The sequence below is a fragment of the Olea europaea genome, chromosome 4 (assembly GCF_002742605.1).
Source record: "Olea europaea var. sylvestris chromosome 4, O_europaea_v1, whole genome shotgun sequence".
Classification (NCBI taxonomy): domain Eukaryota; kingdom Viridiplantae; phylum Streptophyta; class Magnoliopsida; order Lamiales; family Oleaceae; genus Olea; species Olea europaea.
This window is the reverse complement of record NC_036240.1, coordinates 1,722,603-1,736,848: the sequence shown is the minus strand read 5'-3', so window position 1 is coordinate 1,736,848 and position 14,246 is coordinate 1,722,603. Positions and strand designations below refer to the sequence as shown.

General features: G+C 34.3%; 2 protein-coding genes across 3 annotated transcripts in view; one reads left to right on the top strand and one right to left on the bottom strand.

Annotated features, from left to right (window-relative positions):
• Positions 1-3,822: 3,822 nt before the first annotated feature.
• LOC111393228 (putative B3 domain-containing protein At5g58280) lies at positions 3,823-6,394 on the top strand. The gene is made up of 8 exons (XM_023018667.1): positions 3,823-3,937; positions 4,268-4,372; positions 4,511-4,573; positions 4,653-4,748; positions 5,092-5,150; positions 5,235-5,394; positions 5,479-5,685; positions 5,778-6,394. The coding sequence occupies exons 2-8, from the start codon at positions 4,295-4,297 to the stop codon at positions 5,964-5,966; spliced, it is 852 nt and encodes a 283-aa protein (XP_022874435.1). The 5' UTR covers positions 3,823-3,937; positions 4,268-4,294; the 3' UTR covers positions 5,967-6,394.
• LOC111393227 (probable LRR receptor-like serine/threonine-protein kinase At1g06840) overlaps positions 6,384-14,246 on the bottom strand; it is a 10,882-nt gene continuing 3,019 nt past the window's right edge. Inside the window, exons 6-18 of one of the 2 annotated variants that reach the window (XM_023018666.1) lie at positions 13,432-13,506; positions 13,098-13,166; positions 12,777-12,845; positions 12,576-12,647; positions 12,326-12,412; positions 12,009-12,077; positions 11,328-11,827; positions 10,238-10,393; positions 8,916-9,199; positions 8,237-8,288; positions 7,611-7,861; positions 7,328-7,462; positions 6,384-6,879 (exon numbers count right to left, since the gene is read on the bottom strand). In XM_023018666.1, coding sequence (XP_022874434.1) covers positions 6,535-6,879; positions 7,328-7,462; positions 7,611-7,861; positions 8,237-8,288; positions 8,916-9,199; positions 10,238-10,393; positions 11,328-11,827; positions 12,009-12,077; positions 12,326-12,412; positions 12,576-12,647; positions 12,777-12,845; positions 13,098-13,166; positions 13,432-13,506 — 2,164 coding nt within the window. In that variant the 3' untranslated portion in view covers positions 6,384-6,534. Of the gene's footprint in view, positions 6,880-7,327; positions 7,463-7,610; positions 7,862-8,236; positions 8,289-8,915; positions 9,211-10,237; positions 10,394-11,327; positions 11,828-12,008; positions 12,078-12,325; positions 12,413-12,575; positions 12,648-12,776; positions 12,846-13,097; positions 13,167-13,431; positions 13,507-14,246 lie in introns of both variants that reach the window. The other variant, XM_023018665.1, reaches the window with a different exon arrangement.

Genomic DNA, 14,246 nt, shown 5'->3' with positions numbered 1-14,246 from the left:
TTCTTAAAAAGTTTACAAAAACTATATATTAATAGTATAATTAAAAAAATTAAAATTAAAATTAAAATAAAAGAAAAAACTTGTCTGTGCAAAGTCAACAACTGTGGGCGCAAGTGACTATTAAGCCCTCAATGTGTTAATTAGTGTAGGGTGGGATTTTCAAGGGTAAAGTGGGAAAACAATGTAAAGGAGGGAAAAAAAAGAACAGGACAAACTACTGTAGCAAAATCGGATAAATTGGAATCAAGTGTGAAAACGGTTGTGCCATAAATGAACAGTAACAAAAGTCTCTCTTTTAAGAGATAAAAAAATTAAAATTAAAATTAAAAAAAAAATTTGTCTGTGCAAAGTCAACAACTGTGGGCGCAAGTGACCATTAAGCCCTCAATGTGCTAATTAGTGTAGGGTGAGATTTTCAAGGGTAAAGTGGGAAAACAATGTAAAGGAGGAAAGAAAAAAAAAAGAACAGGACAAACTACTGTAACAAAATCGAATAAATTGAAGTCAAATGTGAAAACGACTGTGATATAAATGAACAGTAACCAAAGCCTCTCTTTAAAGAGAGTAAAGATATACACACACATGAACAAAGAAAGAGAAGTGAGCTGTAGGCTATTGGTTAATATATATATTTATATATACACGGTAGAGGTCTTTGGGGGAGGAATTTATTGTGGCAGCAAATTGAAGGAAAAAGTGGATATTTTTTGGAGACAAAATCATTGAAAAAGGCAGCCAACTTGGTGAAATTAATAAGGCAGCAAATTGGCGTCGTTCTGGAAGAAAAATGAGGCAGCTGAGGGAATTAGACACACACTTGGGCGGCTGAAAATTGAAGAAAAAGGCAGCGTTCATTGGAAAATTAATCACTTGTCGTCAAATTTCGATGATGTCCTTCCACTTTTATTTGATTAATTAATTCTAATATGGTGTTAGGCTAAATCTTTTCATATAGTGGACGAAAGACAATATTGTTTAATTATTAGTTTTAATTCAAAACTTGTGTTTTTATCTTAATTCTTGTGTCGTGATTTCATTAATATGCCTATTTAATTATTTTAGTGTTTGCACACCATTAGGACAATAAGTTGCTTATTCGTAGTGTTGGAAAACTCACGATTGGTAGAAACACTATTATTGGGACACAAGGGCAATAAATGTTAGGAGTAATATTTGTGATGTGTGCGATCATATGTGATAATCCTAAATGTCAATGCATGTTTGCCAAATGAATTCGGACTAGGAATAGAATCGTCTCGTGGTAACCATATGTTTATTATATATTGGGAAAAAATAATAAATAAAAGTGAAATTATCGATCGTCGCAATTACATGAATTAAGATAATTATTACTGATTGAGAATTAAAACTAAAAATTGATCAGTAGCGTCGGAAATTCAATAACATTTGATTTTTAAACCAATTATCATTGTTTTTCCACGTTTTAGTTATAAAAATTATTTAGCTACTCATTTGATCGTCTTTTGGTTACAAACACGAATTTAAATATATCAGACACCACTGTACTTACGCTCTATAAGTCCAACCATAGCAACTGAATACAGTGTATCCGCTAAAATTGGTGGCAAAACGGAATCACAACTGCTCCCTTGAGTAATGTTCTGAACCGACCTATAGCCTATCACAAGAGGCACAGTACCAAACTGAATATTCATCACGGTACTAAACTTGTCCCGATGTCTCTTAACTAGCTCTGTACTTCCCAACAAGATGTACAACTGAGACTTCTTCCGTTCCTCCAATACAACTCGAACAGCCATTCGGACCATTAAAACTCCACCTCCATAAGAGAATTTATACCATTTTGCATCCAAAATACTAAGTGAGATGAGATTCTTTTTTAAGTATAGAACATGACAAACCTGATCAATTGTTCTGACTATCCCATCCCACAACACAAATCTGACTTGATCGATCCCAACAATACGATAAGCCTGGTGTTTCTCATTACAACTTCACCTTACTGAACAGCCTTATATGTCTGAATTGGAATACATATGATGCGAACATACCGAATCGAGAATCCACTCCTCGTCAAGCCTAGATTTCACATTGTATACCACGGTCAACATCACATCTCTACCATCTGAAAAATCATCAACTACATTTGTTTCGTCTGAAGTCAAAGGTTGTGCTCCACGATTTGTAGTTAAATCACCTTTAACTTGAAACTTATCACAATCTTTTCGAATATGTCCCTTACATCTGCAGTAGAAGTAAAACAAAATGTTGTTATTCTTCGATCTGCCCATTCGTCGACCACCATCAGACACAAGAGCTTCCTCATCCCTAGATGTAGCTCCAAACAAATGCTTCAACTTCTCCATTGAGTGCAAAGCATCATAAACATTGTCTATAGTCAAAGTATTTCGACTATACAAAATGGTATCCTGAAACTACGCATAAGAGCCGGGCAGTGAACATACAGGATCAAGGCAAGATCCTCTTCATCGTACTTAATCTCCAACGTTCCAAATCTACAACAATTTCCTTGAACACGACAATATGGTCTTCTAACAACCCTCCTTCCACCATGGGATGGGAATACAGCTTTTACTTTAAAGTCAGTTTACTGGTAAGATTCTTGATCATACCAAATTGCTCCAATTTTAACCACAAAACAGCTGTCGTTTTCTCCTTCAAGACATCCTACAAAATATTGTTGGATAAATGAAGATAAATCAACAATAAAGCCTTCTGATCCCTCCATTGTGTAAATAACTGGCATCTTTTCAAAACCCAGAAACACATCATCCAAATCAAACTGCGCCAAAATAGCTCTCATCTTTACCTGCACCAAAGAAAACCTTGTATCGCAATTCAATTACAGAATATCATACTTCAAAGGAGTAATTTCTAAAAAACCTCAACCAATCCACAACGAGAATCAAGTTCTGATATCACTTGTTGGACCCGTAGAGATTGTAATGAATGAGATTAATGACACGATATGAAGTAATGAAGATCACAACAAGAAACAAGATTTAAAAGGAAATAAGTTAACAAAGAGAGTTTATCGCAGAAGCACAACGTTTTATTAATCGTCAATATGGAGAGAAATACAAGAACTCAAAAATTCTTGTATAAACAAAACTACTAGATGAGAACACTATTTATATGTACATAGCATAACATAAAGATAGAAATAATGTGAAATACGAAAATAATATGTTTACATAAATATCACGTGATATATAAGGAAACAATTTTTTTCACATGTAAATAAGGAAACAGTTTATTTCGAAACAATCACCCTAATTTGGGTCACAAACCCAACAAAAACATATAGAAATATGCAATAAAGATATTAATAACCTTGAAAGTATTAATAGAACTTCGAAAGATTTAATATCTATTAAACGTCCATATTATGTTTCCTTTAATTTATTTTTGTCACACATTATATGCGATTCATAATTTTTAACTTTTTAATTATATGTTTCATCAACTTTAATTAATATTTATTAAGTTCCTGTTTGGCTTTCATTATTTGGATTTATAATGATGTGAATAATGTTTTTTTGAAAAATGAATGATTGTAAAAGAAAGAAAAGTTTTCAATTTATATGAAAGAGAAAAAATTAAACTAAATTGAAGAATTTTAAAGTGGGTCAAATAGGGCTAAAAATCTGATTTCAGCTAAAAACAACCCAGGGCCTACGCTCTTTCACTGTCCACAATTCAAAAAAACCGAAATCTTTCGAGTCCCTCCGGCAAACGCTTCACACGTGGGAAGCAGAACTAAAATTTTGTGGGCCTTGACCGAAATTCGAACCCTAAAAAGCAGAGAAATGAGAATTGCATTAACCTTTCAAAATTCAAAAAAGTGGCGCTTTTATCTTCCTCTCTCCACCCCTAACATCTCTGGCTTTTTACGGTCACCCATTTCTCTTTCCAGCTAAGAAGTAAATCCCCAGTTAAGTGTTCCATAAAGTAGTTTACTTTACTCATCAATGTTTGATCTTGTAACCACTTTTCGTATTTAAAAGCAGCTTTTTTAACTTGGTCTCGTTTGACCCCATTTTTTGAAAATAAAAATGAGTAGAATAGTATTTTTTAAAGAAAAAATAAATGGTTGAAAAAGAAGTAAAAATTTTCGATCTACATTTAATATTATTTATGAAAGATTATGTGATTGAAAATAAGAAAAAAAATGAAATCTAATAAAATTTTATTAAATGAGATTCAAACGGGAGCTTGATAACTTGCGATCAGCATTGAACATTACAATTCTTTGTGCATTTAGGGGCTCTGAAGATACATCTGGTAATCAATGGCAAATGAAAGCAGTGCCAAAAGTTATGAAGATGCTCGATACCAGACACTTTTAGCCAACAAAAGACGATTGGAGGTAGTTTATGCTTGACCTCTTCTCCCGGAATGAAATCTCAGTTTTTCACAACCATGCTATTTTAGCGATGTCTTTCAAGAAATAGATTTGTTTAAATTAAATGTAAGAATTTATCATTTCTTGTCAATTCATCTAAAGGATTTGGGGATCTTGAAGCTATCTAAAAGCCTATCTGATCTCAAAAAAAATGACGAGTCCCAGGTAACATTTGAGCTTTTACTACCTAGTTCATGCCCATAAACAATGTTTCTCCTTAACCTTTCCACATTATGCTATGTAGCTTCGGCATATTAGACCAAAACCAACTACTATTTATTCGTCAGAGCCGAGACGCTCAACTCGTGCACGCAATCCAGTTACATCATACCGTGATGATGTAAGTCTTGATGTTTCTGAATTTCTTTTGCTTCTGAACGAATCCAATTTGACAAGTAAATGAAAATTTTAGAAATATAATTCTTGGATTTCTGGCAACAATTTTCAAGGTTTAATAAATTTTTTGTACATTGATCAAATATTTATGTTGATTCCCTTTCTATCAATGTTTCGTTATCCATTTGGCAAATCTGAAAAATGTAGTTTTCTTGATGACAGAGCTTATTTGTTTCTCTTATTCTCCCCTATTAAGTATAAAGTTGTTTTAAATTCCTGAACTTGGAAAAAGAAAGGTATTCTGTTCCTCATATTTATTTTCTTGTTGAAAATCGTCATTGTCACAGGTTGCGGTCGAGCATCTTCCACTGCGTAAGAGAACAAAGTTGAATTCCTCATGGACAACGTAAATGTTATGGGTGATTTCAACAATAATATCACGATATTTAATTTAAGTTATGCAGTTGCGATTAACGATTTGGACTGGCAGCTATCTAGCACGGCCGGTGGAAGAAGTTAGAACTGCTACGTATGAAGAAAAAGCTCAAGCTTTGAAGTGTGCAGAGAAGCGCCAAAGCTATCTAGATTCTGAAAATCCATCTTTCGTCAAATCAATGCTTCGATCTCATGTTTATAGTTGCTTCTGGTTGGTAAGTTACAGTATATTATGGTGCTAGCAAAATTTAGAACTTCATATTATGTTTGCTAATTACTCCTTTTGATACTATAAATAGGGGCTTCCGACTAAATTTTGTGAGAACCATCTTCCCAAAACCACAGTAGATATTGTACTAGAGGATGAAGAAGGCTCAGAATATGAGGCTATTTACATTAGCAAGAGAACTGGGCTTAGTGGAGGATGGAGAGCATTTGCGTTGGATCATAAACTGGATGATGGTGATGCTTTAATATTTGAACTGATTGAACCCACAAGATTTAAGGTTTGTTTATAATTATAATTGTTGATGGAGTGGTATGACTATGATAGTTCTCAATTATCTTGTGGTGAGAGTGATTGTGTCATATCCTACAGGTTTACATAGTTAGAGCACACGAATGTACAAATCAAGATGATGAAAACCCGGTTGCAGAAGTTGAGAGTAATGCTGAGGAAACACCTAAGGAGGTCAAAAAGCGTGGAAAGAAGAACTATTCAAGAAAATCTAAGAAAGAAAAATCTTCACCAGTTCTTGCCACCAGACGGAGTTTGAGAAGAAAGTGAATCTATGTTGATCAAAAGACTAAAATGTAAGTTATTGAATTCCAAGAGTGGTAATTGTGAAAGACAATAGAACTGGCACTTTATGGGATTATCAGAAATTTACTGGAAGGGGACAAATGATGAATTTACTTGTTTTGTGTCACTTGTTGAGAATGGCTAGGGGTGTCAACTAGGAGTCTGGGATGGCTTAGGCTTGGCCTGTCTAGAAAAAAAGTAGTCTCAACATGGCTCATGTTTTGTTACAGGCGGTCTATTCTAGTTTTACCCCTCTAAGAATGGCTTTTGTGTAGTTCAGAACAAGTCCATGATCATTAGTTTAGCAGCATATTTGTGATTATCAGAATCATTAGTGTTTACACCTCTAATCAAGTGGCTCATACTGTATTCAGATCAAAATGTTTAAGAAAATTACTACGATTTAAACAAAAGCTATCGTGTATTGCATTGATATTACTGAATCACTAAACAGATCATAATACAAATGAAACAAATTGACTGTACAGAATTTTGTCAACTTACCATTAATGGAAAAGGCATAGATGGGAAAATATGAATCTTATCTATATCATCACCTTGGTGTAATGGTGGGCATAACTCCGCTCACAAGATCACTACCTGAGATATCTTGTGAAACATATGGATGTTTTAGTGTAGAAGATGAAGATTGTGGAGTTATATCCTTCTCGTGATCAGTGACTATGGATTCAGATATCATGGTGTCCGACTCGGGCATCATAAGCCATATGTTTTCGAGTTCTCTAACCACTTCTGCCATTGAAGGTCGGGAATCTGTCTCGTCTTGACAGCACTTAAGGGCCAAATTTATGAACTTCTCCACGCATTCAGAGGGATAAGATCCCATCCCTTCATCGATAACAGAAAATATCGTACCCGAACGATATGCAATGTTGACCTACATAAATAGACAAAATATTAACTATCAACTGTTTTATAAACTCGAGTCTTCAATATATTAAGAGAACCTGCATTTTAAGAACCAGCCTGACAAGTTGGCCTGTTAAATAGCCTTTTAGCTGCAATTTTTTTCTGAAAAATGATAATTTTTTAAGACTGACCTTGAAATGTATCATGTTATTTTATTAACCTTAATATTTGGTGTTTGTTATCCTGTTGATGAAAATTAACTTATGTTTGTAAATTTCATTATTAATTACTTCTGACATCCCTTTGTCCTTGACTCTTTACCTCCTCTAACTCAATGCCTAGGCCAGAATCTAAAACATTTAAGAGAAACAACGAGAAAAGAACAAAACAATGAAATAGTACGATTGAAAAGTTAACATAATCGATGCTCCTTATTCTTTTTAACTATGAGAAAAATTGATGCAATGATAAGGTACCTCCCGAACAATGTTTTTCCCATGTGAAATAGGGTGCATTCCTGTCAATAGTTCGAGGAAAACAACGCCAAGGCTATAAACATCACTTTTGTCCGTCAGCTTGTGTGTTAAAAAATATTCAGGATCAAGATATCCCTGTAGTGATCAAGCATGCCCATTTTGAGTGATGAGTAAATTTATTTTGTTTGTCATGAAATTGAAATAGGAAAACAAAAGGAGAAAGTAATAACTGGATGCTGCATTTTCGAATAAATACTCAAAACTCTCTTGTAAATAACATTACCGGAGTCCCCTTTACAACTGTTGATACATGAGAAGGCACACCTCCTTCAAACTCGGGAACTGGAGCTAACCGTGATAGTCCAAAATCAGCAACCTTTGCAGTAAACTTAGGGTCTAGTAATATGTTGGTTGCCTTGATATCCCGATGAAATATTGGAGGATTTGCCTCCGTATGTAGGTAAAGAATGCCTTTGGCTGAACCCAGCGCAATTCTTATTCTCATAGCGAAACTCAAAGGCAATTTGGACTTCCCTGCAAATCTCAAACATTATAGTCTTGTTAAAGCAGCAAAACTTTTCTATTGCTTTTCTACTTTTGGACACGCTAGAACACTTAAATGGACTTGAGGAACACAAGCTTAATAACACTTTTGGAATCAAAATATAATTCTATAACGAAAGGTTGGATTAAATTATAGGCAACAAAAGTTTGCCATTTGTGGGTTACACAATTTACATGTTATTTAGTATTGAATGTGGGTACATGTTTTCTAGTCTAGAGTAGAAGTAAAATTTCAATGTTTCTAATGTGCAGTCTCATACTTGTTAGAGACAAGAGCACAGACTAAGAGATCACAAAAATTGAAGAAATAAATGCAAAAGGTTGATTTGCAAAAGAAAACATTACCAGATAGGTGATCTCTCAAGTTACCATTAGACATGAACTCATAGATCAACATCTGCATAATTAAAAGTACAAAACATAAGTCATGGGGGAGACAAACTATTTAAGAAAGTAGCCTTTTGAAATGAAATGTCAATACTTCGTGTTGTGGCCCAATCACATGCTTTTCTTACAATTTTATCACGTTGTTTCTTATAGGGAGCAGAGGAAATCTTTTGATCGTTACTGGGTACTTAACATTCTCTCTTGGTGTCAGCAATGCAGCATTTTTAAACATTGTTTGGCTAAAGCTTACAAATAAATAAATTACTCATTTCCAACTTTTAACCAATAAAATATAAGTTTTTTAAAATCTCATAAGTAAGCTTTTAAGCTTTCGTAAACATGTGCTACCACCTAATCTGTAATTACACATCCATTTTCAGCTAAGTTATTTATCCTACATGATATTTACATAAAGCCGGATCTTAAAGAGACAGCTTAAAAATTATAAAGAGAATGAAGGTATGCCAAGAATCTGCTAAAACCTCCAATCCAAACCCAAACAGGCCTATTAGTAAGTGAATGATCTTATATAAAAATCAGAAATTGAACCACTGAACTGAACAGTCAAACTCCAACTCAAAGTTGTGAAGTTTACTTTTGACCAACTGTAGAAAAACTAAATATCTTATTGGAGTACCTGTTCACCTTCTTCATCACAATATCCCATCAATTGCACGAGGTTTCTGTGATGTAACCTCGACAATAGTTCTATTTCTGTGAAAAACTCCTTTTCACCCTGTAATGATCCCTCCTCAGCCCGCTTTATGGCTACAACTGTTCCATCAGCAAGAATACCTCTGTAAACTTTTCCATAACCTCCTTGCCCCACAACACTTGAGTTTGCAAAATTATTTGTTGCCTGCGCCATTTCACCATAAGTGAAATCTTTCACACCATCGATTCGGATGGAAATTCTTGATGCTGCATTCGATGTAAAATATTCAAATAGTTGAATAAAGACTCCCCCTCTTTAGGTCATCAAACATGTATAAATAAATGCGTGTATAATTCTGTGTACACATTTATATATCTACATTTTTCTGCTGATAAAGATAAAGAAACATAAAATAGGAAAGGGAAAATAAAGTTCTACCATGTAATGTGGTAGTGAAGAATTTGACCCCAGAATGCTTGACCATATAGTACACAACACATTGAGACCAATGGAAAAACGTGAATTCTCTAAATGGGTAATAATAATAATTTCCTCTTACTCTATATGAGTTTTGAAACAAATGCAGTCTGCAAGATTTTAGAACACTTCCATACTGAAAAACTGGCAAATTCATTACTGCACATGTTTGCAGGATCTATATTACGTTAAAAACTTTAACATCATTTTATGAAGAATTAATGCCTTGGGGTCTTCTTTTACATTTATTTTACGTCATTTAGCCCTTGTTTGAGCCCCATTTTTTTCATCAAAATACATTCTTGAACAGTATTTGACCCCACTTCAACTACACATTTTTAGTAAAATAATATTACATGTAAATCCATGACTTTTCTTTATTTTTTAACCACACATTTCCCATCAATACACTATTTAAAAATTCATTTTTTTGACAAGAATGAGGCTCAAACAAGGGCTTAATGCAATCCTCTGTAGTGTACCTTTGTTTTTAGAGCTAAATGTCATACCATATTTCTTGATTATTCCTGTAAATACATGTAAAATTTAATAAAGTAACCCTTTAGTGTGGTTAAACATAAACAACGCTAAAGATGATTTCTACTCCAAAGGAAAGGTAAATCTTGAGGAAAACGGAGAGCATATTTCGAAAGCTGTCAACTTTTAGGTTTACATTCAATTCAAGTAATAATTTACTGAAAATTTTATTGTCCGCAAAGCATCTAATAACTATGATTTCAAAGTAGACTCTAGAAGTCTTGACACAAAGGTTAAGATACATATGTACCTACTAATACCTCCGAATTCAGGAAGTGTAAGATACTCACATGGACGTCTTTTTGAAGTTCTATGATGTTTCTTCATGTGCATTTTCAAGATGAGAAGTGCCACGAAGGCAGAGAGGGTAACTGATCCAGCTATTGTCCCCAGTATGATCCCAGCTAGTGCTCCCTTGCTTATACCAGATGAAGATGAGGATGATTCTGCAACAAAGCCAAGAGTTAAGTGCATCTTGAAATTAAGTTTATGCAACATAAAATTTGGCTTCTTAGCATATAGAACGTTAGTGTACAAATAGATTATTGCCAAATGAGCTTAATTTGTTTTTTAATGAAAAAAGCCCCCTAGTTTAGGATCCATATCAACTACAAGCAGCCTATTGTACACGATCTTCCCACATGTACAAAATAATACGGGTGTGTGTTGCATAAATGCATGTATACAGGAACACTAATAAAATAAAGACAAAACAGAAAAGTATAATATTCATGCTTCAACAAATATGTAATAGATAGACGAGCCAAATAACCATGTTTTTAACAAAATGTAATGGTATCTCAACATTTGACAAATTATAGGTCAAAGCTTGACCCATTCAAAATTCGAAAACACGATTTGATTAGTGTCTGATTTTCTGGTTTTAAACTTGTTACAAAATGGCAAAAGAATCCACAAAGTATGGTGTGTGGAACCTTATCCCGGATTGGATCATATGGTGTGTGTGGAGAGAAAGAAACAATCGCTATTTTGATGATCAAACACAGACGACAATGCAGATTAGAGAATTATTTTATTTGACATTGTATACTTAGTTTAATGCTACGGCTACTAGGCACATAAACATCTACTCAATTTCATGTTGTTCCTTTTTTATTTAAATTGATAATACACTTCCCGTGTATTATGCATTGATTAATAAAATATTTGATTACCTTTCAAAAAAAGAATCCACGACAGTTAGCAGAATACATTTTTCCCTTAAAATCTCTTTTTGGAAAATTACCTATGTTAGAAATCCAAACTTTAGAAGATATAAGCCCTTTCTTCCAATGAAGATAAAGCAAATACCGCGACTACATGACTACCTTTCGTTCATCTAATTCAAAAGTAAACATGCAAATGAGAAAGGAGACGGACCATCTCTGTAAGGATCCAGAAGTGTGAAGTTGAGAAGCTCAAAAGGTCCAAACACTTCGCTATCGGGAATATTCCATCCACTAAACAAGCTACGAATTCTTCTGACCTCGCTTCTATTAAATAAAAATGTGCTATTATTAACATACACGGGAAAAATCTTCAGGTACATTCTCAGTCGAGGTCCCTTTTGCCATTCAGCCGAATCAATGTGGAGCTGATAAATATTCAGTTTCATACCAGTACTTAAGTACTCCTCAAATCTATCAATATACGGGCGAAAATCTGAAAACCCGGGACTCTTCAAGCGATATCCTACCAGCAGAGGTGCAGCACAAAAGCAAGTTGAATTGGGAGATGGTGGGGCTAACTCATAAGGAGGTGGGCATGACATTAAACACGCACGGGCATCTGTTTTATTCAAGATATTGCTGAAACCTTCGTCTTGGGATCCACAGAACTGAACAAGGTTTCCTCTTAAGCATATTGGATTTCCGCGGAGGCTGGAAATGTCATAGAAATAACAAAGGCTGAATGAGAAAATAACATCACCAGATATCACTTGCTGAGACAACCCTTAATTATCTCTATTGTACAACCAGGATTTTCATTTTTATCTGGAAATTTGTTTAGTTTAGAACAGGGAAATGTCACTGCAGATGAAAGTGATGGGAAGGGACAAACCTAACGGTGACATTCAGAGGGAGGGCACGACTGCCAGATATATTTGAAAACATATTGTTCTGAAAATCCCTGCAATATAAAAAAGTGTAAGTAACATAATAAGTTTACAGATAAATAAAAAAAATTCAGTCAGTTCCCATTAGGCCATAAAGTTTCCAGTCTAATAAAAATATTGATAGTAGTATTCAATTTGTTTCAGCATGATCCCATGCCAGATAATAGACTCAAAACTCATGTGCGAGGGGAGAGGGTAAATTCTTTTCCTCAGATGGAGAGAGGGGGTAGGGAGGGGAATTTCTTTCCCATGTCAATCTTACAAGAACAGTCTCTCAGATTCATTAAGAGTCCTATTTTGCCAAATGGTGGATGGAACAGAACCACTCAGTGAATTGTTTGCCAGTGACCTGCACTTGCAGAATAAAATATCTTTAATCCAACAAATATATTGCAAGGTAAGAAACAAGAGAGCTAAATCTTGGGCGCTAAGTGGACAAGTGAATGCCAGCTGGGAGACGAGATAAATTTAAGACACAATCATTTCAGTACATAAAATTGAAGAAAGCTCACAATTTCTGCAGATACGGAAGCCTAGAAAAGCTGTCAGGGATAGTCCCATTTAGATTGTTGTAGGATAGATCACTGCATAATTAGAATTTAACACATTCAACCCCAAATGTGGAAACTTAATCCCTTTTTAATTCAAATTAGAAATGTCGTTTTGAAGTAATACAAAAGAATTAGCAAAACAATCAAAAATTCAGTGCTTACACAGTAGTGATATTCTCAGAAAGGTCGCCCGCTGGTATCGATCCATTAAGCTGGTTTAGGCTCAAATCTCTGAATTGAGAGCATGATCAATATTAGAACCCCAATTAACAAGTGCATTAACTTGAAACCCAATGACCAGAAAATTGTCAAGAAATCAAATAAATACTTCTTCTGCACCATTCATATTCACCTCAGCTAAGAAGATGCCATTTAAAACAGGGAAATCCACAATTCAAATAAAAGGCCGGCACTTGACACCATAAAGATATGTCCATAGTGATTAGTAACCAACATTCTAAAACCTTGTGCTTAATGACTTACATATATGCAATAGAAGGCATACTGCTCCAGTTAGGAATTGGTCCTTGTAAATTGCAATTTCTTAGACTCCTGAAACAACCAGCAAAATAACAAAATATCACCAACCCTAGCTCGAATAATTGTAGTACATGTACCTAGTATCCATGAATGGGTCCGTCTTTGATTGAAACTAAAGAGCTTCCATAAAAAGCTAAACAGTTTCCAAGTTGAGTAGATATTCACATTTTAGAGATAAAAGTTCCATGACTTTGGGATATTTAATATGCACAATTTAACTAAGAATAGCAACCATAAACCATATTTTAGAGCAAAAATGAAGATTTTATGCACTTACATTTTCAACAGAAGAGACATGTTGCTATACGAAAGAGGTATTTCACTCCCGTCGAAGTTGTTATTATCTAGTTGACTGAAAAACAAAGAAATAGAACAAGAAGCAGATATAAAGTTAGAAAACTAATACATACATTTCCTGTGCACTGAATTTTACCAATCAATGGTCAAAGTAATATAGATACTGAAAAACAAAACTAAAATAAGAAGAAACAACTTAGTTGCACGTGTGGTGACATTTACCAGTCAATCCTCAAAGTAATATAGATGATGTTCTTTTAAAAATAATAATAATAACAAGACAAACAAAAATAATAGCATATTGACGAAGAATAGTTATTAGTTAGAAACCCAATCTTAGAAAGTTAGAATGGAGCAAGGGACATAAGGAACTGTGGCACATAACAAAGACATTCAAGAAGAGGCGGTGAAGCAGATTTGAAAAGGCTTCCAAACTTTTTGTAAAGGTAAAGATTGGTGTATATACATCCTTGAGAGCTATTTCAGCGTAAGCCTGTAGCCATTGTTTGAGACAGACAAAATTTGAACATTTTTGGTTGCATCATGCATTTAGTGCATGCATATGCTTGTTTGAGAAATTGATTACAAGTAATATAATGGTATCCTACCAAGCATTGAGTATGTGCATGCGCATTTTGTTATATGAGAAACTCGTTATAACTAAATTTGTAGCTTTATAGCAACAAGTGACAATGATAAATGAATACAATGTCATATATACCATGCATGTATAATTATATCAAAATCTGTAACTAGAAAAATAGGCGAGTTTTCCATTGGGCTCTCAATCAGTTC

Coding starts and splice junctions, on each gene's coding strand:
- LOC111393228 (XM_023018667.1), top strand. CDS start 4,295: ATGGCAAATGAAAGCAGTGCCAAAAGTTATGAAGATGCTCGATACCAG. Junction 4,373..4,510: donor CCAACAAAAGACGATTGGAG/GTAGTTTATGCT, acceptor ATTCATCTAAAG/GATTTGGGGATCTTGAAGCT. Junction 5,686..5,777: donor TTGAACCCACAAGATTTAAG/GTTTGTTTATAA, acceptor CATATCCTACAG/GTTTACATAGTTAGAGCACA.